At 35.7% G+C, this 25,077-nt stretch overlaps 1 protein-coding gene across 1 annotated transcript in view; it reads right to left on the reverse strand.

Annotated features, from left to right (window-relative positions):
* LOC101896960 (uncharacterized) overlaps positions 1–25,077 on the reverse strand; it is a 66,464-nt gene that overhangs the window by 7,061 nt on the left and 34,326 nt on the right. Inside the window, exons 2-3 of the mRNA XM_059129538.1 lie at positions 1,418–1,592; positions 1,128–1,245 (exon numbers count right to left, since the gene is read on the reverse strand). Coding sequence (XP_058985521.1) covers positions 1,128–1,245; positions 1,418–1,592 — 293 coding nt within the window. The remainder of the gene's footprint in view (positions 1–1,127; positions 1,246–1,417; positions 1,593–25,077) is intronic.

Here is a 25,077-nt window from a genome sequence, read left to right on the forward strand (position 1 = left end):
AAAAAAATATATTTTTTTTTAATTTTTAATTATGCGCGGATTTTTTAAAAAATATTTTTACCAATTATGGAGAGTGTATTTTTTAAGAATACTTTTTTAAGAATATATTTAAGAGTGGATTTAAAAAAATATTTTTTTTAATTATATTTATGCGAGGAATTTTTTTAAAAAATATTTTTTAAAATTATATTTAAGCGTGGATTTTTAAAAACTATTGAAATTATTTTTTACTTTTATTTTCAATTGTGGATTTTTTATGAATTATTTTTTAAATTTCTATATAAGCGAGGATCTAATAAATATATATTTATAATTATGTATATTTTTTTCATTTTATATATAAACAAGGGATTTTTAAAAATTATTTTTTGAATTTATAAATAAGCGTAGATTTAAAAAAAATATATTTTTTTTTTCAGTTTATATATAGTTGTAGATTTTTAAAAATGGTTTTATTTATTTTTTAAAAATTATTTCTTTTTAATTTATTTATGAGATAGGACTTTTAATTTATTTTATTTAATATATATATAAAAACGGATTTTCTTAAAATTATATTATTATTAAAATGTGGGGATTTTTTAAAAATTATTTTTTTAATTTATATACAAGCATGTATTTTTTTAAATTAATGTTTTCAATTTATTTATGAGCGTGAATTTTTTAAATTATTTTTTATGTTAAAAGAATATACATAAACGTAGATTTATTTAAATATATAAATGAATATTTTTAAATTTATTTATAAGTGTGGATTTTTTAAAAATTGTTTTTTCAACTTTTTTTATAAATGTGAAGTTTATAAAAAATTTTTATTTAAATTTATTTAAAAGCGTGAATTTTTTATATTTTCTCATTTTATTCTTTAAGGTTGTTTTTTTTCAAATTATTTTTTTTCATTTGAAATAAACGTCGATGTTTTAACAGTATTTTTAATATATATTTTTTTTAATATATTTTTAAGTGTGGATTTTTCTTAAATATTTTTCTTTATTTCCTTATTTATATTATATTGAATAAATTATTAAATTATTTTACATTAGTAATATTTTTTAAATGCTCTATTTTCAATATATTTCTAAGCGTGGATTTTTTAATTTTTTTTTCGTTAGAAGATATAAACTTACAATTCTCCCGTCCATCCCATGGTACAGTGGCATGTCCCCGATTTGTTATCACAGGCGGCTCCATTATGGCACTGACAGACATTTTTGCACTCCAGGCCCCAGTGGTCGTGATCACAACCTGAAAGTTAAAGCATTTTAAAATTTCTCAATTTTATATAAATTTCATTTTTTATTAAATTAATTTTTATTTATTTACGAGCAGTTCCCGCTACTTCGTATTTGGAAAAAATTTGGAGAATTTTAGCTCAATAAATATGCAATTCTTAGTACATTTTTGTACATCTACTTACGCTGTGTACAATGTTTTCCCATATAACCCGGTTCACAGCTACACACATCGGGTTTCAGACAATAGCCCCGACCACAACCACTGCGACAAACCGGTTTACAAACGGTATCATTTATCGATAAATTCCCATCATAGCCGGCACAACAGAAACGTATGGTTCGTGTCTTGGTGATGTTCTGAAACGGGAAACAATTTATCGAATTAAATTTTTTTGTCATCCTAAAAGTATGCTTTGGATTTTATTCACAACGGCTATAGCTGTGGTGAAAGAGTTGTGGTGATGTGGGAAATATGGCATTTTATTAAGAATATTTCACACCAATAACTTTGCGTTCAGTTTACGCAATACATTTCCCACTTGGAATTTGACCTTCAGAGAAATGGGAAAGCTATATACTCAACAATGGAATCTCAATTCTCGATGTCAATTGTCTCCAACAAGTGTCCTCAAATATCTCATCTCACAATTGCTTGCAATACGACGTTTCCCAGGAATAACAATAAAAACTGTTCTTAGCTCTCAAAATATATACTTTAATATATTTTAATCTCTCTCTTTCTCTCTCTCTTTCTCCTACACATACAATATCCCATTATTTCCATTCAGCTAGAGAAAAGTTCAAGTATCATTTAATCGATAGGGGCAACAAAGCAATTGAAGCAGGGCATTTATGGAGTTTCCAATCCCAATGGAGATGGAGATTCTCAGACATGTAATCATCATCTTTGCCACTTAATCTTTGTCCATGTTCTTTTTGGTCTTGTTGTTGTTACTGATTGTGCATTGTTTGCTTATTTGTTACTGTTGTTGCTGTTGCTTTGGTTAGTTGGTTGGTTGGTTCAAGTGACATTCCATTGACCGACCGTTTAGTTGGGGCTCCCTAATGGGCAGTTATTTACGTTATTTGTGAGTGTGTGAGTGGGGGTGGTGGCGAGAGAGGATGCAGAGAGAAAGAGCATTGCATGCATACACGAATTAATAAGCAGGAAATTTCAATGAAGTTGAAGCTGGAGGGTAGTCATAATTCAAAAAAAAAAAAAAAAAAAAAAAAAATACTGCATTTGTTTGTATTGTTCTTTTAGTTGTTTTGTCTGTTAATGGACACAAAATTGGAACAAGAAAACAGTTTGAATTAATTTATTCATGTTGCAAACAAACAAAATAATTTATATAAAACAAAAGAAAATTTAATTAACTAGGAACACAACGTGTTTTCTAAAGGTGATATAGAATTAGTAGCGGAAATTGTTGTAACAATTGGAAGATTAATGGAGGAATAAAGAAAATAATGTTGAAGTTTTATTCAAAAAAATTCCAATTGGAAAATTTTTATACCCTCCAAATACTCATGTCAGACCCAACAAAGTATATATATTCTTGATCAGCGTAAAATTCTATGTCGATTTAGCGATGTCCGTCTGTATGTCTGTCCGTCTGTCTGTCTGTCCGTCTATCTGTTGTAATTACGCTATCTTTCGAACGAATTGAGATAGAAGGATACAATTTTGCACACATGTTTATTTTTACAGTAGGCGGTCCCCGTTTTCATATAGCGGTACCTCCCGATATTCGGTATTTTGATGATTTTAGCGACATTATTTACCGGAAATGTTTCAAATTTGATATTTGAAGTTCCAAAGGGATATTACAGCCTAAGACAGAAAATCGTCTGTGCAGGGCCACGTTTTCGTATAGCACACATATAACGGTACCTCCCAATATTCCGTTTTTTTATGATTTTAGCTACATTATTCACCGGAATTTTTTAAAATTTGGTATTTGAAGTTCGTAATGGATGCTTCAGCCTGTGACAGAAAATTTTCCGTGCAGGTCCACGTCTTCGTATAACCCCCATATAACTGTACCTACCTACATTCGGTATTTTGATGATTTTAGCGACATTATTCACCGGAATTGTTTCAAATTTGGTATTTGATGTTCGCAATGTATAGTTGAGGACTTTTTGGACCCTTTCAAAAACTGCTTTAAAAATCCACGCCTTGAGGACATTTGGAGCCCTCCAAAAATTGTTTAAAAAATCCACGCCTTGAGGACTTTTGGAGCCCTCCAAAAATTGTTTAAAAAATCCACGCCTTGAGGACTTTTGGAGCCCTCCAAAAATTGTTTAAAAAATCCACGCCTTGAGGACTTTTGGAGCCCTCCAAAAATTGTTTAAAAAATCCACGCCTTGAGGACTTTTGGAGCCCTCCAAAAATTGTTTAAAAAATCCACGCCTTGAGGACTTTTGGAGCCCTCCAAAAATTGTTTAAAAAATCCACGCCTTGAGGACTTTTGGAGCCCTCCAAAAATTGTTTAAAAAATCCACGCCTTGAGGACTTTTGGAGCCCTCCAAAAATTGTTTAAAAAATCCACGCCTTGAGGACTTTTGGAGCCCTCCAAAAATTGTTTAAAAAATCCACGCCTTGAGGACTTTTGGAGCCCTCCAAAAATTGTTTAAAAAATCCACGCCTTGAGGACTTTTGGAGCCCTCCAAAAATTGTTTAAAAAATCCACGCCTTGAGGACTTTTGGAGCCCTCCAAAAATTGTTTAAAAAATCCACGCCTTGAGGACTTTTGGAGCCCTCCAAAAATTGTTTAAAAAATCCACGCCTTGAGGACTTTTGGAGCCCTCCAAAAATTGTTTAAAAAATCCACGCCTTGAGGACTTTTGGAGCCCTCCAAAAATTGTTTAAAAAATCCACGCCTTGAGGACTTTTGGAGCCCTCCAAAAATTGTTTAAAAAATCCACGCCTTGAGGACTTTTGGAGCCCTCCAAAAATTGTTTAAAAAATCCACGCCTTGAGGACTTTTGGAGCCCTCCAAAAATTGTTTAAAAAATCCACGCCTTGAGGACTTTTGGAGCCCTCCAAAAATTGTTTAAAAAATCCACGCCTTGAGGACTTTTGGAGCCCTCCAAAAATTGTTTAAAAAATCACGCCTTGAGGACTTTTGGAGCCCTCCAAAAATTGTTTAAAAAATCCACGCCTTGAGGACTTTTGGAGCCCTCCAAAAATTGTTTAAAAAATCCACGCCTTGAGGACTTTTGGAGCCCTCCAAAATTGTTTAAAAAATCCACGCCTTGAGGACTTTTGGAGCCCTCCAAAAATTGTTTAAAAAATCCACGCCTTGAGGACTTTTGGAGCCCTCCAAAAATTGTTTAAAAAATCCACGCCTTGAGGACTTTTGGAGCCCTCCAAAAATTGTTTAAAAAATCCACGCCTTGAGGACTTTTGGAGCCCTCCAAAAATTGTTTAAAAAATCCACGCCTTGAGGACTTTTGGAGCCCTCCAAAAATTGTTTAAAAAATCCACGCCTTGAGGACTTTTGGAGCCCTCCAAAAATTGTTTAAAAAATCCACGCCTTGAGGACTTTTGGAGCCCTCCAAAAATTGTTTAAAAAATCCACGCCTTGAGGACTTTTGGAGCCCTCCAAAAATTGTTTAAAAAATCCACGCCTTGAGGACTTTTGGAGCCCTCCAAAAATTGTTTAAAAAATCCACGCCTTGAGGACTTTTGGAGCCCTCCAAAAATTGTTTAAAAAATCCACGCCTTGAGGACTTTTGGAGCCCTCCAAAAATTGTTTAAAAAATCCACGCCTTGAGGACTTTTGGAGCCCTCCAAAAATTGTTTAAAAAATCCACGCCTTGAGGACTTTTGGAGCCCTCCAAAAATTGTTTAAAAAATCCACGCCTTGAGGACTTTTGGAGCCCTCCAAAAATTGTTTAAAAAATCCACGCCTTGAGGACTTTTGGAGCCCTCCAAAAATTGTTTAAAAAATCCACGCCTTGAGGACTTTTGGAGCCCTCCAAAAATTGTTTAAAAAATCCACGCCTTGAGGACTTTTGGAGCCCTCCAAAAATTGTTTAAAAAATCCACGCCTTGAGGACTTTTGGAGCCCTCCAAAAATTGTTTAAAAAATCCACGCCTTGAGGACTTTTGGAGCCCTCCAAAAATTGTTTAAAAAATCCACGCCTTGAGGACTTTTGGAGCCCTCCAAAAATTGTTTAAAAAATCCACGCCTTGAGGACTTTTGGAGCCCTCCAAAAATTGTTTAAAAAATCCACGCCTTGAGGACTTTTGGAGCCCTCCAAAAATTGTTTAAAAAATCCACGCCTTGAGGACTTTTGGAGCCCTCCAAAAATTGTTTAAAAAATCCACGCCTTGAGGACTTTTGGAGCCCTCCAAAAATTGTTTAAAAAATCCACGCCTTGAGGACTTTTGGAGCCCTCCAAAAATTGTTTAAAAAATCCACGCCTTGAGGACTTTTGGAGCCCTCCAAAAATTGTTTAAAAAATCCACGCCTTGAGGACTTTTGGAGCCCTCCAAAAATTGTTTAAAAAATCCACGCCTTGAGGACTTTTGGAGCCCTCCAAAAATTGTTTAAAAAATCCACGCCTTGAGGACTTTTGGAGCCCTCCAAAAATTGTTTAAAAAATCCACGCCTTGAGGACTTTTGGAGCCCTCCAAAAATTGTTTAAAAAATCCACGCCTTGAGGACTTTTGGAGCCCTCCAAAAATTGTTTAAAAAATCCACGCCTTGAGGACTTTTGGAGCCCTCCAAAAATTGTTTAAAAAATCCACGCCTTGAGGACTTTTGGTTCCTTCCAAAAATTGTTTAAAAAATCCACGCCTTGAGGACTTTTGGTTCCTTCCAAAAATTGTTTAAAAAATCCACGCCTTGAGGACTTTTGGTTCCTTCCAAAAATTGTTTAAAAAATCCACGCCTTGAGGACTTTTGGAGCCTTCCAAAAATTGTTTAAAAAATCCACGCCTTGAGGACTTTTGGAGCCCTCCAAAAATTGTTTAAAAAATCCACGCCTTGAGGACTTTTGGTTCCTTCCAAAAATTGTTTAAAAAATCCACGCCTTGAGGACTTTTGGAGCCTTCCAAAAATTGTTTAAAAAATCCACGCCTTGAGGACTTTTGGAGCCCTCCAAAAATTGTTTAAAAAATCCACGCCTTGAGGACTTTTGGTTCCTTCCAAAAATTGTTTAAAAAATCCACGCCTTGAGGACTTTTGGTTCCTTCCAAAAATTGTTTAAAAAATCCACGCCTTGAGGACTTTTGGTTCCTTCCAAAAATTGTTTAAAAAATCCACGCCTTGAGGACTTTTGGAGCTCTCCAAAAATTGTTTAAAAACTCCAGACCTTTCGGTCTTTTGGACCCTTCCAAAAAATTGTTTAAAAACTCCACGCCTTTCGGTCTTTTGGACCCTTCCAAAAATTGTTTAAAAACTCCACGCCTTTCGGTCTTTTGGACCCTTCCAAAAATTGTTTAAAAACTCCACGCCTTTGGGTATTTTGGACCCTTCCAAAAATTGGTTTATTGGTTTTTCCAAGAAATTGTTTAAAAACTCCAGCCCTTTCGGTCTTTTGGACCCTTCCAAAAAATTGTTTAAAAACTCCACGCCTTTGGGTTTTTTGGGCCCTTCCAAAAATTGTTTAAAAAATCCACGCCTTTGGGTTTTTTGGGCCCTTCCAAAAATTGTTTAAAAAATCCACGCTTCCAGGTCTTTTAGAGCCCTCCAAAAATTGTTTAAAGAATCCACGCCTTGAGGACTTTTGGAGCCCTCCAAAAATTGTTTAAAAAATCCACGCCTTGAGGACTTTTGGAGCCCTCCAAAAATTGTTTAAAAAATCCACGCCTTGAGGACTTTTGGAGCCCTCCAAAAATTGTTTAAAAAATCCACGCCTTGAGGACTTTTGGAGCCCTCCAAAAATTGTTTAAAAAATCCACGCCTTGAGGACTTTTGGAGCCCTCCAAAAATTGTTTAAAAATCCACGCCTTGAGGACTTTTGGAGCCCTCCAAAATTGTTTAAAAAATCCACGCCTTGAGGACTTTTGGAGCCCTCCAAAAATTGTTTAAAAAATCCACGCCTTGAGGACTTTTGGAGCCCTCCAAAAATTGTTTAAAAATCCACGCCTTGAGGACTTTTGGAGCCCTCCAAAAATTGTTTAAAAAATCCACGCCTTGAGGACTTTTGGAGCCCTCCAAAAATTGTTTAAAAAATCCACGCCTTGAGGACTTTTGGAGCCCTCCAAAAATTGTTTAAAAAATCCACGCCTTGAGGAATTTTGGAGCCCTCCAAAAATTGTTTAAAAATCCACGCATTCAGGTCTTTTGAAGCCCTCCAAAAATTATTTAAAAAATCCACGCCTCCAGGTCTTTTGGAGCCCTCCAAAAATTGTTTAAAAAATCCACGGATCTCTAAAAAAAGTGTATGAAAAACATCCATAGCTGGCTGGTCCGATCACACTCGGTTCGTAATTAACACCCATATTATGTCTGAAATACAAAACAAACAAAAACATAATAGGATTTAACGAGTTCCTCAATATGTCACATTTTAATGTTGTTACGGCGAATTCCTTGGTGGCTGTTTTGTAAGACGCCATGGCACACACATACGCATAACCACAAAGCATTGGGGAGCTATTTTTCTTTTGATCGAAAACAAAGTGTAAAATTATGTCATGGTGTCATTCGTCGTCTCCTCTCCTCTGCTGCAGCATGAATTTTGTCTCAGAAAATTAGTCGCCTATTATTTGACCATTCTCCATATCATTTATCCTTTTTTGGATTTTTTATGAGCTACATGAATGCTCTGCCGAATATTGACAACAAATATGACAGCATGAGGACGTTCGGCTGGACATTCACCACATAATAGTTCCACCATATATGGTACGGGATGATAAATTTAAAATACTACCAAGCTGGACGTTCTCTTTATTTTCCAACGTTTATTTGAATTGCCAACAACAACAAACAAAAAAATGTTAGCTTGTCGTCGCCAGCCGCTCCAGCTGATGTCCGCATAAAATGCGAACATTAAATGACAACTAAAAAAAAAAAGTCTGGAGGAGCCAGGAGGCACTTAGCTGTTGATATTGGAGGCAACTTTTAAAAATCCATGTAGTTTTGGATTAGTGGAGCACCTGGACACGTTTGCCGGTCTCCATGTCTGTTGGTGCTGTAAAGCTGTCCTCGTCCACGTCCACAGTGCCTACATTGTGCATCAATCGAAATCCAAGACTGCATGTGTTCAAATGCGATTATGTAATGGAAGTTGGTATGTGTGTGCCTTATGACCAACATAGCCAGGCTAGCAAAGTATTCGGGACTCCAATTCATATATGGGAGGGGGGTTGGGGGGATTTAAGTACAGAGAGGCCGGCTTTTAGCTGTATGCGAGCATATTTTGTTGTATTTGATTATTATTATAAATTTAGACAAATGGAAAGTGATAATAAACTTGACAATATGAAAAGTACGGCAGCAGCAGTCGCTGATGCCAGATAGGTTACGAAGCCTTTGGGGGATAACTTATATTGATTTATTGTAATATGGGCTACCTAATGGACATGGAGAGAAGGAGAAGATTAGGTTTTGGGCAACAGAATAATAATAGATTTTTTTTAAAAAAAGACCTGAAGGCGTGGATTTTTTAAACAATTTTTGGAAGGAACCAAAAGTCCTCAAGGCGTGGATTTTTTAAACAATTTTTGGAAGGAACCAAAAGTCCTCAAGGCGTGGATTTTTTAAACAATTTTTGGAAGGAACCAAAAGTCCTCAAGGCGTGGATTTTTTAAACAATTTTTGGAAGGAACCAAAAGTCCTCAAGGCGTGGATTTTTTAAACAATTTTTGGAAGGAACCAAAAGTCCTCAAGGCGAGGATTTTTTAAACAATTTTTGGAAGGGTCGAGAAAAACCTAAAGGCGTGGAATTTTTAAACAATTTTTGAAAGGGTCGAAAAGTCCTCAAGGCGTGGATTTTTTAAACAATTTTTGGAAGGGTCGAGAAAAACCTAAAGGCGTGGATTTTTTAAACAATTTTTGAAAGGGTCGAAAAGTCCTCAAGGCGTGGATTTTTTAAACAATTTTTGGAAGGTTCGAAAAGTCCTCAAGGCGTGGATTTTTTAAACAATTTTTGGAAGGGTCAAAAAAACCTAAAGGCGTGGATTTTTTAAACAATTTTTGGAAGGGTCAAAAAAACCTAAAGGCGTGGATTTTTTAAACAATTTTTGGAAGGGTCAAAAAAACCTAAAGGCGTGGATTTTTTAAACAATTTTTGGAAGGGTCAAAAAAACCTAAAGGCGTGGATTTTTTAAACAATTTTTGAAAGGGTCGAAAAGTCCTCAAGGCGTGGATTTTTTAAACAATTTTTGGAAGGGTCAAAAAAACCTAAAGGCGTGGATTTTTTAAACAATTTTTGGAAGGGTCAAAAAAACCTAAAGGCGTGGATTTTTTAAACAATTTTTGGAAGGAACAAAAAAACCTAAAGGCGTGGATTTTTTAAACAATTTTTGGAAGGGTCAAAAAAACTAAAGGCGTGGATTTTTTAAACAATTTTTGGAAGGGTCAAAAAAACCTAAAGGCGTGGATTTTTTAAACAATTTTTGGAAGGGTCAAAAAAACCTAAAGGCGTGGATTTTTTAAACAATTTTTGGAAGGGTCAAAAAAACTTAAAGGCGTGGATTTTTTAAACAATTTTTGGAAGGGTCAAAAAAACTTAAAGGCGTGGATTTTTTAAACAATTTTTGGAAGGAACCAAAAGTCCTCAAGGCGTGGATTTTTTAAACAATTTTTGGAAGGGTCAAAAAAACTTAAAGGCGTGGATTTTTTAAACAATTTTTGGAAGGAACCAAAAGTCCTCAAGGCGTGGATTTTTTAAACAATTTTTGGAAGGGTCAAAAAAACTTAAAGGCGTGGATTTTTTAAACAATTTTTGGAAGGGTCAAAAAAACTTAAAGGCGTGGATTTTTTAAACAATTTTTGGAAGGAACCAAAAGTCCTCAAGGCGTGGATTTTTTAAACAATTTTTGGAAGGGTCAAAAAAACTTAAAGGCGTGGATTTTTTAAACAATTTTTGGAAGGGTCAAAAAAACTTAAAGGCGTGGATTTTTTAAACAATTTTTGGAAGGAACCAAAAGTCCTCAAGGCGTGGATTTTTTAAACAATTTTTGGAAGGAACCAAAAGTCCTCAAGGCGTGGATTTTTTAAACAATTTTTGGAAGGAACCAAAAGTCCTCAAGGCGTGGATTTTTTAAACAATTTTTGGAAGGAACCAAAAGTCCTCAAGGCGTGGATTTTTTAAACAATTTTTGGAAGGAACCAAAAGTCCTCAAGGCGTGGATTTTTTAAACAATTTTTGGAAGGAACCAAAAGTCCTCAAGGCGTGGATTTTTTAAACAATTTTTGGAAGGGTCAAAAAAACTTAAAGGCGTGGATTTTTTAAACAATTTTTGGAAGGGTCAAAAAAACTTAAAGGCGTGGATTTTTTAAACAATTTTTGGAAGGGTCAAAAAAACTTAAAGGCGTGGATTTTTTAAACAATTTTTGGAAGGGTCAAAAAAACTTAAAGGCGTGGATTTTTTAAACAATTTTTGGAAGGAACCAAAAGTCCTCAAGGCGTGGATTTTTTAAACAATTTTTGGAAGGAACCAAAAGTCCTCAAGGCGTGGATTTTTTAAACAATTTTTGGAAGGAACCAAAAGTCCTCAAGGCGTGGATTTTTTAAACAATTTTTGAAAGGGTCGAAAAGTCCTCAAGGCGTGGATTTTTTAAACAATTTTTGGAAGGGTCAAAAAAACCTAAAGGCGTGGATTTTTTAAACAATTTTTGGAAGGAACCAAAAGTCCTCAAGGCGTGGATTTTTTAAACAATTTTTGGAAGGGTCAAAAAAACCTAAAGGCGTGGATTTTTTAAACAATTTTTGGAAGGAACCAAAAGTCCTCAAGGCGTGGATTTTTAAACAATTTTTGGAAGGAACCAAAAGTCCTCAAGGCGTGGATTTTTTAAACAATTTTTGGAAGGAACCAAAAGTCCTCAAGGCGTGGATTTTTTAAACAATTTTTGGAAGGAACCAAAAGTCCTCAAGGCGTGGATTTTTTAAACAATTTTTGGAAGGAACCAAAAGTCCTCAAGGCGTGGATTTTTTAAACAATTTTTGGAAGGAACCAAAAGTCCTCAAGGCGTGGATTTTTTAAACAATTTTTGGAAGGAACCAAAAGTCCTCAAGGCGTGGATTTTTTAAACAATTTTTGGAAGGAACCAAAAGTCCTCAAGGCGTGGATTTTTTAAACAATTTTTGGAAGGAACCAAAAGTCCTCAAGGCGTGGATTTTTTAAACAATTTTTGGAAGGAACCAAAAGTCCTCAAGGCGTGGATTTTTTAAACAATTTTTGGAAGGAACCAAAAGTCCTCAAGGCGTGGATTTTTTAAACAATTTTTGGAAGGAACCAAAAGTCCTCAAGGCGTGGATTTTTTAAACAATTTTGGAAGGAACCAAAAGTCCTCAAGGCGTGGATTTTTTAAACAATTTTTGGAAGGAACCAAAAGTCCTCAAGGCGTGGATTTTTTAAACAATTTTTGGAAGGAACCAAAAGTCCTCAAGGCGTGGATTTTTTAAACAATTTTTGGAAGGAACCAAAAGTCCTCAAGGCGTGGATTTTTTAAACAATTTTTGGAAGGAACCAAAAGTCCTCAGGCGTGGATTTTTTAAACAATTTTTGGAAGGAACCAAAAGTCCTCAAGGCGTGGATTTTTTAAACAATTTTTGGAAGGAACCAAAAGTCCTCAAGGCGTGGATTTTTTAAACAATTTTTGGAAGGAACCAAAAGTCCTCAAGGCGTGGATTTTTTAAACAATTTTTGGAAGGAACCAAAGTCCTCAAGGCGTGGATTTTTTAAACAATTTTGGAAGGAACCAAAAGTCCTCAAGGCGTGGATTTTTTAAACAATTTTTGGAAGGAACCAAAAGTCCTCAAGGCGTGGATTTTTTAAACAATTTTTGGAAGGAACCAAAAGTCCTCAAGGCGTGGATTTTTTAAACAATTTTTGGAAGGAACCAAAAGTCCTCAAGGCGTGGATTTTTTAAACAATTTTTGGAAGGAACCAAAAGTCCTCAAGGCGTGGATTTTTTAAACAATTTTTGGAAGGAACCAAAAGTCCTCAAGGCGTGGATTTTTTAAACAATTTTTGGAAGGAACCAAAAGTCCTCAAGGCGTGGATTTTTTAAACAATTTTTGGAAGGAACCAAAAGTCCTCAAGGCGTGGATTTTTTAAACAATTTTTGGAAGGAACCAAAAGTCCTCAAGGCGTGGATTTTTTAAACAATTTTTGGAAGGAACCAAAAGTCCTCAAGGCGTGGATTTTTTAAACAATTTTTGGAAGGAACCAAAAGTCCTCAAGGCGTGGATTTTTTAAACAATTTTGGAAGGAACCAAAAGTCCTCAAGGCGTGGATTTTTTAAACAATTTTTGGAAGGAACCAAAAGTCCTCAAGGCGTGGATTTTTTAAACAATTTTTGGAAGGAACCAAAAGTCCTCAAGGCGTGGATTTTTTAAACAATTTTTGGAAGGAACCAAAAGTCCTCAAGGCGTGGATTTTTTAAACAATTTTTGGAAGGAACCAAAAGTCCTCAAGGCGTGGATTTTTTAAACAATTTTGGAAGGAACCAAAAGTCCTCAAGGCGTGGATTTTTTAAACAATTTTTGGAAGGAACCAAAAGTCCTCAAGGCGTGGATTTTTTTAAACAATTTTTGGAAGGAACCAAAAGTCCTCAAGGCGTGGATTTTTTAAACAATTTTTGGAAGGAACCAAAAGTCCTCAAGGCGTGGATTTTTTAAACAATTTTTGGAAGGAACCAAAAGTCCTCAAGGCGTGGATTTTTTAAACAATTTTGGAAGGAACCAAAAGTCCTCAAGGCGTGGATTTTTTAAACAATTTTTGGAAGGAACCAAAAGTCCTCAAGGCGTGGATTTTTTAAACAATTTTTGGAAGGAACCAAAAGTCCTCAAGGCGTGGATTTTTTAAACAATTTTTGGAAGGAACCAAAAGTCCTCAAGGCGTGGATTTTTTAAACAATTTTGGAAGGAACCAAAAGTCCTCAAGGCGTGGATTTTTTAAACAATTTTTGGAAGGAACCAAAAGTCCTCAAGGCGTGGATTTTTTAAACAATTTTTGGAAGGAACCAAAAGTCCTCAAGGCGTGGATTTTTTAAACAATTTTTGGAAGGAACCAAAAGTCCTCAAGGCGTGGATTTTTTAAACAATTTTTGGAAGGAACCAAAAGTCCTCAAGGCGTGGATTTTTTAAACAATTTTTGGAAGGAACCAAAAGTCCTCAAGGCGTGGATTTTTTAAACAATTTTTGGAAGGAACCAAAAGTCCTCAAGGCGTGGATTTTTTAAACAATTTTTGGAAGGAACCAAAAGTCCTCAAGGCGTGGATTTTTTAAACAATTTTTGGAAGGAACCAAAAGTCCTCAAGGCGTGGATTTTTTAAACAATTTTGGAAGGAACCAAAAGTCCTCAAGGCGTGGATTTTTTAAACAATTTTTGGAAGGAACCAAAAGTCCTCAAGGCGTGGATTTTTTAAACAATTTTTGGAAGGAACCAAAAGTCCTCAAGGCGTGGATTTTTTAAACAATTTTTGGAAGGAACCAAAAGTCCTCAAGGCGTGGATTTTTTAAACAATTTTTGGAAGGAACCAAAAGTCCTCAAGGCGTGGATTTTTTAAACAATTTTTGGAAGGAACCAAAAGTCCTCAAGGCGTGGATTTTTTAAACAATTTTTGGAAGGAACCAAAAGTCCTCAAGGCGTGGATTTTTTAAACAATTTTTGGAAGGAACCAAAAGTCCTCAAGGCGTGGATTTTTTAAACAATTTTTGGAAGGAACCAAAGTCCTCAAGGCGTGGATTTTTTAAACAATTTTTGGAAGGAACCAAAAGTCCTCAAGGCGTGGATTTTTTAAACAATTTTTGGAAGGAACCAAAAGTCCTCAAGGCGTGGATTTTTTAAACAATTTTTGGAAGGAACCAAAAGTCCTCAAGGCGTGGATTTTTTAAACAATTTTTGGAAGGAACCAAAAGTCCTCAAGGCGTGGATTTTTTAAACAATTTTTGGAAGGAACCAAAAGTCCTCAAGGCGTGGATTTTTTAAACAATTTTTGGAAGGAACCAAAAGTCCTCAAGGCGTGGATTTTTTAAACAATTTTTGGAAGGAACCAAAAGTCCTCAAGGCGTGGATTTTTTAAACAATTTTTGGAAGGAACCAAAAGTCCTCAAGGCGTGGATTTTTTAAACAATTTTTGGAAGGAACCAAAAGTCCTCAAGGCGTGGATTTTTTAAACAATTTTTGGAAGGAACCAAAAGTCCTCAAGGCGTGGATTTTTTAACAATTTTGGAAGGAACCAAAAGTCCTCAAGGCGTGGATTTTTTAAACAATTTTTGGAAGGAACCAAAAGTCCTCAAGGCGTGGATTTTTTAAACAATTTTTGGAAGGAACCAAAAGTCCTCAAGGCGTGGATTTTTTAAACAATTTTTGGAAGGAACCAAAAGTCCTCAAGGCGTGGATTTTTAAACAATTTTTGGAAGGAACCAAAAGTCCTCAAGGCGTGGATTTTTTAAACAATTTTTGGAAGGAACCAAAAGTCCTCAAGGCGTGGATTTTTAAACAATTTTTGGAAGGAACCAAAAGTCCTCAAGGCGTGGATTTTTTAAACAATTTTTGGAAGGAACCAAAAGTCCTCAAGGCGTGGATTTTTTAAACAATTTTTGGAAGGAACCAAAAGTCCTCAAGGCGTGGATTTTTTAAACAATTTTTGGAAGGAACCAAAAGTCCTCAAGGCGTGGATTTTTTAAACAATTTTTGGAAGGAACCAAAAGTCCTCAAGGCGTGGATTTTTTAAACAATTTTTGGAAGGAACCAAAAGTCCTCAAGGCGTGGATTTTTTAAACAATTTTTGGAAGGAACCAAAAGTCCTCAAGGCGTGGATTTTTTAAACAATTTTTGGAAGGAACCAAAAGTCCTCAAGGCGTGGATTTTTTAAACAATTTTTGGAAGGAACCAAAAGTCCTCAAGGCGTGGATTTTTTAAACAATTTTTGGAAGGAACCAAAAGTCCTCAAGGCGTGGATTTTTAAACAATTTTTGGAAGAACCAAAAGTCCTCAAAGCGTGGATTTTTTAAACAATTTTTGGAAGGAACCAAAAGTCCTCAAGGCGTGGATTTTTTAAACAATTTTGGAAGGAACCAAAAGTCCTCAAGGCGTGGATTTTTTAAACAATTTTTGGAAGGAACCAAAAGTCCTCAAGGCGTGGATTTTTTAAACAATTTTTGGAAGGAACCAAAAGTCCTCAAGGCGTGGATTTTTAAACAATTTTTGGAAGGAACCAAAAGTCCTCAAGGCGTGGATTTTTTTAAACAATTTTTGGAAGGAACCAAAAGTCCTCAAGGCGTGGATTTTTTAAACAATTTTTGGAAGGAACCAAAAGTCCTCAAGGCGTGGATTTTTTAAACAATTTTTGGAAGGAACCAAAAGTCCTCAAGGCGTGGATTTTTAAACAATTTTTGGAAGGAACCAAAAGTCCTCAAGGCGTGGATTTTTTAAACAATTTTTGGAAGGAACCAAAAGTCCTCAAGGCGTGGATTTTTTAAACAATTTTTGGAAGGAACCAAAAGTCCTCAAGGCGTGGATTTTTTAAACAATTTTTGGAAGGAACCAAAAGTCCTCAAGGCGTGGATTTTTAAACAATTTTTGGAAGGAACCAAAAGTCCTCAAGGCGTGGATTTTTTAAACAATTTTTGGAAGGAACCAAAAGTCCTCAAGGCGTGGATTTTTTAAACAATTTTTGGAAGGAACCAAAGTCCTCAAGGCGTGGATTTTTTAAACAATTTTTGGAAGGAACCAAAAGTCCTCAAGGCGTGGATTTTTTAAACAATTTTTGGAAGGAACCAAAAGTCCTCAAGGCGTGGATTTTTTAAACAATTTTTGGAAGGAACCAAAAGTCCTCAAGGCGTGGATTTTTTAAACAATTTTGGAAGGAACCAAAAGTCCTCAAGGCGTGGATTTTTTAAACAATTTTTGGAAGGAACCAAAAGTCCTCAAGGCGTGGATTTTTTAAACAATTTTTGGAAGGAACCAAAAGTCCTCAAGGCGTGGATTTTTTAAACAATTTTTGGAAGGAACCAAAAGTCCTCAAGGCGTGGATTTTTTAAACAATTTTTGGAAGGAACCAAAAGTCCTCAAGGCGTGGATTTTTTAAACAATTTTTGGAAGGAACCAAAAGTCCTCAAGGCGTGGATTTTTTTAAACAATTTTTGGAAGGAACCAAAAGTCCTCAAGGCGTGGATTTTTTAAACAATTTTTGGAAGGAACCAAAAGTCCTCAAGGCGTGGATTTTTTAAACAATTTTTGGAAGGAACCAAAAGTCCTCAAGGCGTGGATTTTTTAAACAATTTTTGGAAGGAACCAAAAGTCCTCAAGGCATGGATTTTTTAAACAATTTTTGGAAGGAACCAAAAGTCCTCAAGGCGTGGATTTTTTAAACAATTTTTGGAAGGAACCAAAAGTCCTCAAGGCGTGGATTTTTTTAAACAATTTTTGGAAGGAACCAAAAGTCCTCAAGGCGTGGATTTTTTAAACAATTTTTGGAAGGAACCAAAGTCCTCAAGGCGTGGATTTTTTAAACAATTTTTGGAAGGAACCAAAAGTCCTCAAGGCGTGGATTTTTTAAACAATTTTTGGAAGGAACCAAAAGTCCTCAAGGCGTGGATTTTTTAAACAATTTTTGGAAGGAACCAAAAGTCCTCAAGGCGTGGATTTTTTTAAACAATTTTTGGAAGGAACCAAAAGTCCTCAAGGCGTGGATTTTTTAAACAATTTTTGGAAGGAACCAAAAGTCCTCAAAGCGTGGATTTTTTAAACAATTTTTGGAAGGAACCAAAAGTTTATCCTCAAGGCGTGGATTTTTTAAACAATTTTTGGAAGGAACCAAAAGTCCTCAAGGCGTGGATTTTTTAAACAATTTTTGGAAGGAACCAAAAGTCCTCAAGGCGTGGATTTTTTAAACAATTTTTGGAAGGAACCAAAAGTCCTCAAGGCGTGGATTTTTTAAACAATTTTTGGAAGGAACCAAAAGTCCTCAAGGCGTGGATTTTTTAAACAATTTTTGGAAGGAACCAAAAGTCCTCAAGGCGTGGATTTTTTAAACAATTTTTGGAAGGAACCAAAAGTCCTCAAGGCGTGGATTTTTTAAACAATTTTTGGAAGGAACCAAAAGTCCTCAAGGCGTGGATTTTTTAAACAATTTTTGGAAGGAACCAAAAGTCCTCAAGGCGTGGATTTTTTAAACAATTTTTGGAAGGAACCAAAAGTCCTCAAGGCGTGGATTTTTTAAACAATTTTTGGAAGGAACCAAAAGTCCTCAAGGCGTGGATTTTTTAAACAATTTTTGGAAGGAACCAAAAGTCCTCAAGGCGTGGATTTTTTAAACAATTTTTGGAAGGAACCAAAAGTCCTCAAGGCGTGGATTTTTTAAACAATTTTTGGAAGGAACCAAAAGTCCTCAAGGCGTGGATTTTTTAAACAATTTTTGGAAGGAACCAAAAGTCCTCAAGGCGTGGATTTTTTAAACAATTTTTGGAAGGAACCAAAAGTCCTCAAGGCGTGGATTTTTTAAACAATTTTTGGAAGGAACCAAAAGTCCTCAAGGCGTGGATTTTTTTAAACAATTTTTGGAAGGAACCAAAAGTCCTCAAGGCGTGGATTTTTTAAACAATTTTTGGAAGGAACCAAAAGTCCTCAAGGCGTGGATTTTTTTAAACAATTTTTGGAAGGAACCAAAAGTCCTCAAGGCGTGGATTTTTTAAACAATTTTTGGAAGGAACCAAAAGTCCTCAAGGCGTGGATTTTTTAAACAATTTTTGGAAGGAACCAAAAGTCCTCAAGGCGTGGATTTTTTAAACAATTTTTGGAAGGAACCAAAAGTCCTCAAGGCGTGGATTTTTTAAACAATTTTTGGGAGGAACCAAAAGTCCTCAAGGCGTGGATTTTTTAAACAATTTTTGGAAGAACCAAAGTCCTCAAGGCGTGGATTTTTTAAACAATTTTTGGAAGGAACCAAAAGTCCTCAAGGCGTGGATTTTTTAAACAATTTTTGGAAGGAACCAAAAGTCCTCAAGGCGTGGATTTTTTAAACAATTTTTGGAAGGAACCAAAAGTCCTCAAGGCGTGGATTTTTTAAACAATTTTGGAAGGAACCAAAAGTCCTCAAGGCGTGGATTTTTTAAACAATTTTTGGAAGGAACCAAAAGTCCTCAAGGCGTGGATTTTTTAAACAATTTTTGGAAGAACCAAAAGTCCTCAAGGCGTGGATTTTTTAAACAATTTTGGAAGGAACCAAAAGTCCTCAAGGCGTGGATTTTTTTAAACAATTTTTGGAAGGAACCAAAAGTCCTCAAGGCGTGGATTTTTTAAACAATTTTTGGAAGAACCAAAAGTCCTCAAGGCGTGGATTTTTTAAACAATTTTTGGAAGGAACCAAAAGTCCTCAAGGCGTGGATTTTTTAAACAATTTTTGGAAGGAACCAAAAGTCCTCAAGGCGTGGATTTTTTAAACAATTTTTGGAAGGAACCAAAAGTCCTCAAGGCGTGGATTTTTTAAACAATTTTTGGAAGAACCAAAAGTCCTCAAGGCGTGGATTTTTTAAACAATTTTTGGAAGGAACCAAAAGTCCTCAAGGCGTGGATTTTTTAAACAATTTTTGGAAGGAACCAAAAGTCCTCAAGGCGTGGATTTTTTAAACAATTTTTGGAAGGAACCAAAAGTCCTCAAGGCGTGGATTTTTTAAACAATTTTTGGAAGGAACCAAAAGTCCTCAAGGCGTGGATTTTTTAAACAATTTTTGGAAGGAACCAAAAGTCCTCAAGGCGTGGATTTTTTAAACAATTTTTGGAAGGAACCAAAAGTCCTCAAGGCGTGGATTTTTTAAACAATTTTTGGAAGAACCAAAAGTCCTCAAGGCGTGGATTTTTTAAACAATTTTTGGAAGGAACCAAAAGTCCTCAAGGCGTGGATTTTTTAAACAATTTTTGGAAGGAACCAAAAGTCCTCAAGGCGTGGATTTTTTAAACAATTTTTGGAAGAACCAAAAGTCCTCAAGGCGTGGATTTTTAAACAATTTTTGGAAGGAACCAAAAGTCCTCAAGGCGTGGATTTTTTAAACAATTTTGGAAGGAACCAAAAGTCCTCAAGGCGTGGATTTTTTAAACAATTTTTGGAAGGAACCAAAAGTCCTCAAGGCGTGGATTTTTTAAACAATTTTTGGAAGGAACCAAAAGTCCTCAAGGCGTGGATTTTTAAACAATTTTGGAAGGAACCAAAAGTCCTCAAGGCGTGGATTTTTTAAACAATTTTTGGAAGGAACCAAAAGTCCTCAAGGCGTGGATTTTTAAACAATTTTTGGAAGGAACCAAAAGTCCTCAAGGCGTGGATTTTTTAAACAATTTTTGGAAGGAACCAAAAGTCCTCAAGGCGTGGATTTTTTAAACAATTTTTGGAAGGAACCAAAAGTCCTCAAGGCGTGGATTTTTTAAACAATTTTTGGAAGAACCAAAAGTCCTCAAGGCGTGGATTTTTTAAACAATTTTTGGAAGGAACCAAAAGTCCTCAAGGCGTGGATTTTTTAAACAATTTTTGGAAGGAACCAAAAGTCCTCAAGGCGTGGATTTTTTAAACAATTTTTGGAAGGAACCAAAAGTCCTCAAGGCGTGGATTTTTTAAACAATTTTTGGAAGGAACCAAAAGTCCTCAAGGCGTGGATTTTTAAACAATTTTTGGAAGGAACCAAAAGTCCTCAAGGCGTGGATTTTTTAAACAATTTTTGGAAGGAACCAAAAGTCCTCAAGGCGTGGATTTTTTAAACAATTTTTGGAAGGAACCAAAAGTCCTCAAGGCGTGGATTTTTTTAAACAATTTTTGGAAGGAACCAAAAGTCCTCAAGGCGTGGATTTTTTAAACAATTTTTGGAAGGAACCAAAAGTCCTCAAGGCGTGGATTTTTTAAACAATTTTTGGAAGGAACCAAAAGTCCTCAAGGCGTGGATTTTTTAAACAATTTTTGGAAGGAACCAAAAGTCCTCAAGGCGTGGATTTTTTAAACAATTTTTGGAAGGAACCAAAAGTCCTCAAGGCGTGGATTTTTTAAACAATTTTTGGAAGGAACCAAAAGTCCTCAAGGCGTGGATTTTTTAAACAATTTTTGGAAGGAACCAAAAGTCCTCAAGGCGTGGATTTTTTAAACAATTTTTGGAAGGAACCAAAAGTCCTCAAGGCGTGGATTTTTTAAACAATTTTTGGAAGGAACCAAAAGTCCTCAAGGCGTGGATTTTTTAAACAATTTTTGGAAGGAACCAAAAGTCCTCAAGGCGTGGATTTTTTAAACAATTTTTGGAAGAACCAAAAGTCCTCAAGGCGTGGATTTTTTAAACAATTTTTGGAAGGAACCAAAAGTCCTCAAGGCGTGGATTTTTTAAACAATTTTTGGAAGGAACCAAAAGTCCTCAAGGCGTGGATTTTTTAAACAATTTTTGGAAGGAACCAAAAGTCCTCAAGGCGTGAATTTTTTAAACAATTTTTGGAAGGAACCAAAAGTCCTCAAGGCGTGGATTTTTTAAACAATTTTTGGAAGGAACCAAAAGTCCTCAAGGCGTGGATTTTTTAAACAATTTTTGGAAGGAACCAAAAGTCCTCAAGGCGTGGATTTTTTAAACAATTTTTGGAAGGAACCAAAAGTCCTCAAGGCGTGGATTTTTTAAACAATTTTTGGAAGGAACCAAAAGTCCTCAAGGCGTGGATTTTTTAAACAATTTTTGGAAGGAACCAAAAGTCCTCAAGGCGTGGATTTTTAAACAATTTTGGAAGGAACCAAAAGTCCTCAAGGCGTGGATTTTTTAAACAATTTTTGGAAGGAACCAAAAGTCCTCAAGGCGTGGATTTTTTAAACAATTTTTGGAAGGAACCAAAAGTCCTCAAGGCGTGGATTTTTTAAACAATTTTTGGAAGGAACCAAAAGTCCTCAAGGCGTGGATTTTTTAAACAATTTTTGGAAGGAACCAAAAGTCCTCAAGGCGTGGATTTTTTAAACAATTTTTGGAAGGAACCAAAAGTCCTCAAGGCGTGGATTTTTTTAACAATTTTTGGAAGGAACCAAAAGTCCTCAAGGCGTGGATTTTTTAAACAATTTTTGGAAGGAACCAAAAGTCCTCAAGGCGTGGATTTTTTAAACAATTTTTGGAAGGAACCAAAAGTCCTCAAGGCGTGGATTTTTTAAACAATTTTGGAAGGAACCAAAAGTCCTCAAGGCGTGGATTTTTTAAACAATTTTTGGAAGGAACCAAAAGTCCTCAAGGCGTGGATTTTTTAAACAATTTTTGGAAGGAACCAAAAGTCCTCAAGGCGTGGATTTTTAAACAATTTTTGGAAGGAACCAAAAGTCCTCAAGGCGTGGATTTTTTAAACAATTTTGGAAGGAACCAAAAGTCCTCAAGGCGTGGATTTTTTAAACAATTTTTGGAAGGAACCAAAAGTCCTCAAGGCGTGGATTTTTTAAACAATTTTTGGAAGGAACCAAAAGTCCTCAAGGCGTGGATTTTTTAAACAATTTTTGGAAGGAACCAAAAGTCCTCAAGGCGTGGATTTTTTAAACAATTTTTGGAAGGAACCAAAAGTCCTCAAGGCGTGGATTTTTAAACAATTTTGGAAGGAACCAAAGTCCTCAAGGCGTGGATTTTTTAAACAATTTTTGGAAGGAACCAAAAGTCCTCAAGGCGTGGATTTTTTAAACAATTTTTGGAAGGAACCAAAAGTCCTCAAGGCGTGGATTTTTTAAACAATTTTTGGAAGGAACCAAAAGTCCTCAAGGCGTGGATTTTTTAAACAATTTTTGGAAGGAACCAAAAGTCCTCAAGGCGTGGATTTTTTAAACAATTTTTGGAAGGAACCAAAAGTCCTCAAGGCGTGGATTTTTTAAACAATTTTTGGAAGGAACCAAAAGTCCTCAAGGCGTGGATTTTTTAAACAATTTTGGAAGGAACCAAAAGTCCTCAAGGCGTGGATTTTTTAAACAATTTTTGGAAGGAACCAAAAGTCCTCAAGGCGTGGATTTTTTAAACAATTTTTTGGAAGGAACCAAAAGTCCTCAAGGCGTGGATTTTTTAAACAATTTTTGGAAGGAACCAAAAGTCCTCAAGGCGTGGATTTTTAAACAATTTTTGGAAGGAACCAAAAGTCCTCAAGGCGTGGATTTTTTAAACAATTTTTGGAAGGAACCAAAAGTCCTCAAGGCGTGGATTTTTTAAACAATTTTTGGAAGGAACCAAAAGTCCTCAAGGCGTGGATTTTTTAAACAATTTTTGGAAGGAACCAAAGTCCTCAAGGCGTGGATTTTTTAAACAATTTTTGGAAGGAACCAAAAGTCCTCAAGGCGTGGATTTTTTAAACAATTTTTGGAAGGAACCAAAAGTCCTCAAGGCGTGGATTTTTTAAACAATTTTTGGAAGGAACCAAAGTCCTCAAGGCGTGGATTTTTTAAACAATTTTTGGAAGGAACCAAAAGTCCTCAAGGCGTGGATTTTTTAAACAATTTTGGAAGGAACCAAAAGTCCTCAAGGCGTGGATTTTTTAAACAATTTTTGGAAGGAACCAAAAGTCCTCAAGGCGTGGATTTTTTAAACAATTTTTGGAAGGAACCAAAAGTCCTCAAGGCATGGATTTTTAAACAATTTTTGGAAGGAACCAAAAGTCCTCAAGGCGTGGATTTTTAAGCAATTTTTGGAAGGAACCAAAAGTCCTCAAGGCGTGGATTTTTTAAACAATTTTTGGAAGGAACCAAAAGTCCTCAAGGCGTGGATTTTTTAAACAATTTTTGGAAGGAACCAAAAGTCTCAAGGCGTGGATTTTTTAAACAATTTTTGGAAGGAACCAAAAGTCCTCAAGGCGTGGATTTTTTAAACAATTTTTGGAAGGAACCAAAAGTCCTCAAGGCGTGGATTTTTTAAACAATTTTTGGAAGGAACCAAAGTCCTCAAGGCGTGGATTTTTTAAACAATTTTTGGAAGGAACCAAAAGTCCTCAAGGCGTGGATTTTTAAACAATTTTTGGAAGGAACCAAAAGTCCTCAAGGCGTGGATTTTTTAAACAATTTTTGGAAGGAACCAAAAGTCCTCAAGGCGTGGATTTTTTAAACAATTTTTGGAAGGAACCAAAAGTCCTCAAGGCGTGGATTTTTAAACAATTTTTGGAAGGAACCAAAAGTCCTCAAGGCGTGGATTTTTTAAACAATTTTTGGAAGGAACCAAAAGTCCTCAAGGCGTGGATTTTTTAAACAATTTTTGGAAGGAACCAAAAGTCCTCAAGGCGTGGATTTTTTAATCAATTTTTGGAAGGAACCAAAAGTCCTCAAGGCGTGGATTTTTTAAACAATTTTGGAAGGAACCAAAAGTCCTCAAGGCGTGGATTTTTTAAACAATTTTTGGAAGGAACCAAAAGTCCTCAAGGCGTGGATTTTTTAAACAATTTTTGGAAGGGTCAAAAAAACCTAAAGGCGTGGATTTTTTAAACAATTTTTGGAAGGAACCAAAAGTCCTCAAGGCGTGGATTTTTTAAACAATTTTTGGAAGGAACCAAAAGTCCTCAAGGCGTGGATTTTTTAAACAATTTTTGGAAGGAACCAAAAGTCCTCAAGGCGTGGATTTTTTAAACAATTTTTGGAAGGGTCGAAAATACCTTAAGGCGTGGATTTTTTAAACAATTTTTGGAAGGGTCCAAAAGTCCTCAAGGCGTGGATTTTTTAAACAATTTTTGGAAGGGTCCAAAAGTCCTCAAGGCGTGGATTTTTTCAACAATTTTTGGAAGGTTCGAAAAAACCTAAAGGCGTGGATTTTTTCAACAATTTTTGGAAGGTTCGAAAAAACCTAAAGGCGTGGATTTTTTAAACAATTTTTGGAAGGGTCGAAAATACCTAAAGGCGTGGATTTTTTAAACAATTTTTGGAAGGGTCGAAAATACCTAAATGCGTGGATTTTTTAAACAATTTTTGGAAGGGTCGAAAATACCTAAAGGCGTGGATTTTTTAAACAATATTTGGAAGGGTCGAAAATACCTAAAGGCGTGGATTTTTTAAACAATTTTTGGAAGGGTCGAAATACCTAAAGGCGTGGATTTTTTAAACAATTTTTGGAAGGGTCGAAAATACCTAAAGGCGTGGATTTTTTAAACAATTTTTGGAAGGGTCGAAAAAACCTCCGACCTATTTTTCCTCAATTTTCATGACGAAATCTCCCGACCAAATAATTGTCATCATTATCTCCAAAATCCTTGGAATTTTCTTCCCCACCAAACAGTTGTTGGATTTATTTCGCAGTAAACAAAACATTTTGGGCTATCTCGAGCAAACCCAGTCGCACATTTGGCACCCCACCACCTCTAAGGAATTATCCGATTCAATTCAAATTGGTAGCAAAGAATGCTGTTAAAACAATTTTAAATTTAATTAAATGTTTAACAAGTCTCTGGCGATGAATGGATGATTATCTGGTGGTCTGACTGACAGACAGACTGACTGATTTTTCAAATAATAATTAATTGTTTGTGTGCTGTTGTTGTTGCTATCAAAGATTTGACAAACTGCCAGTTGTGTCAGCCCCAGCGGTTTGCCATGTTACCATGATGCCATACAATTTCTTCAGTTCTTCCATATTTGCCTCTGAATGTGGATGAGTAACAATACGCCGAATCTGCTTAATTAGGTAACAGCCGGTAATTAATAGTGGCGGGCTTTGGCTTGGCTGATTCGTCAGATGACTGAGTGGTTGCTGCCAC

This window comes from Musca domestica, unplaced genomic scaffold, assembly GCF_030504385.1.
Source record: "Musca domestica strain aabys unplaced genomic scaffold, Musca_domestica.polishedcontigs.V.1.1 62, whole genome shotgun sequence".
In the NCBI taxonomy this organism is placed as follows: Eukaryota; Metazoa; Arthropoda; class Insecta; order Diptera; family Muscidae; genus Musca; species Musca domestica.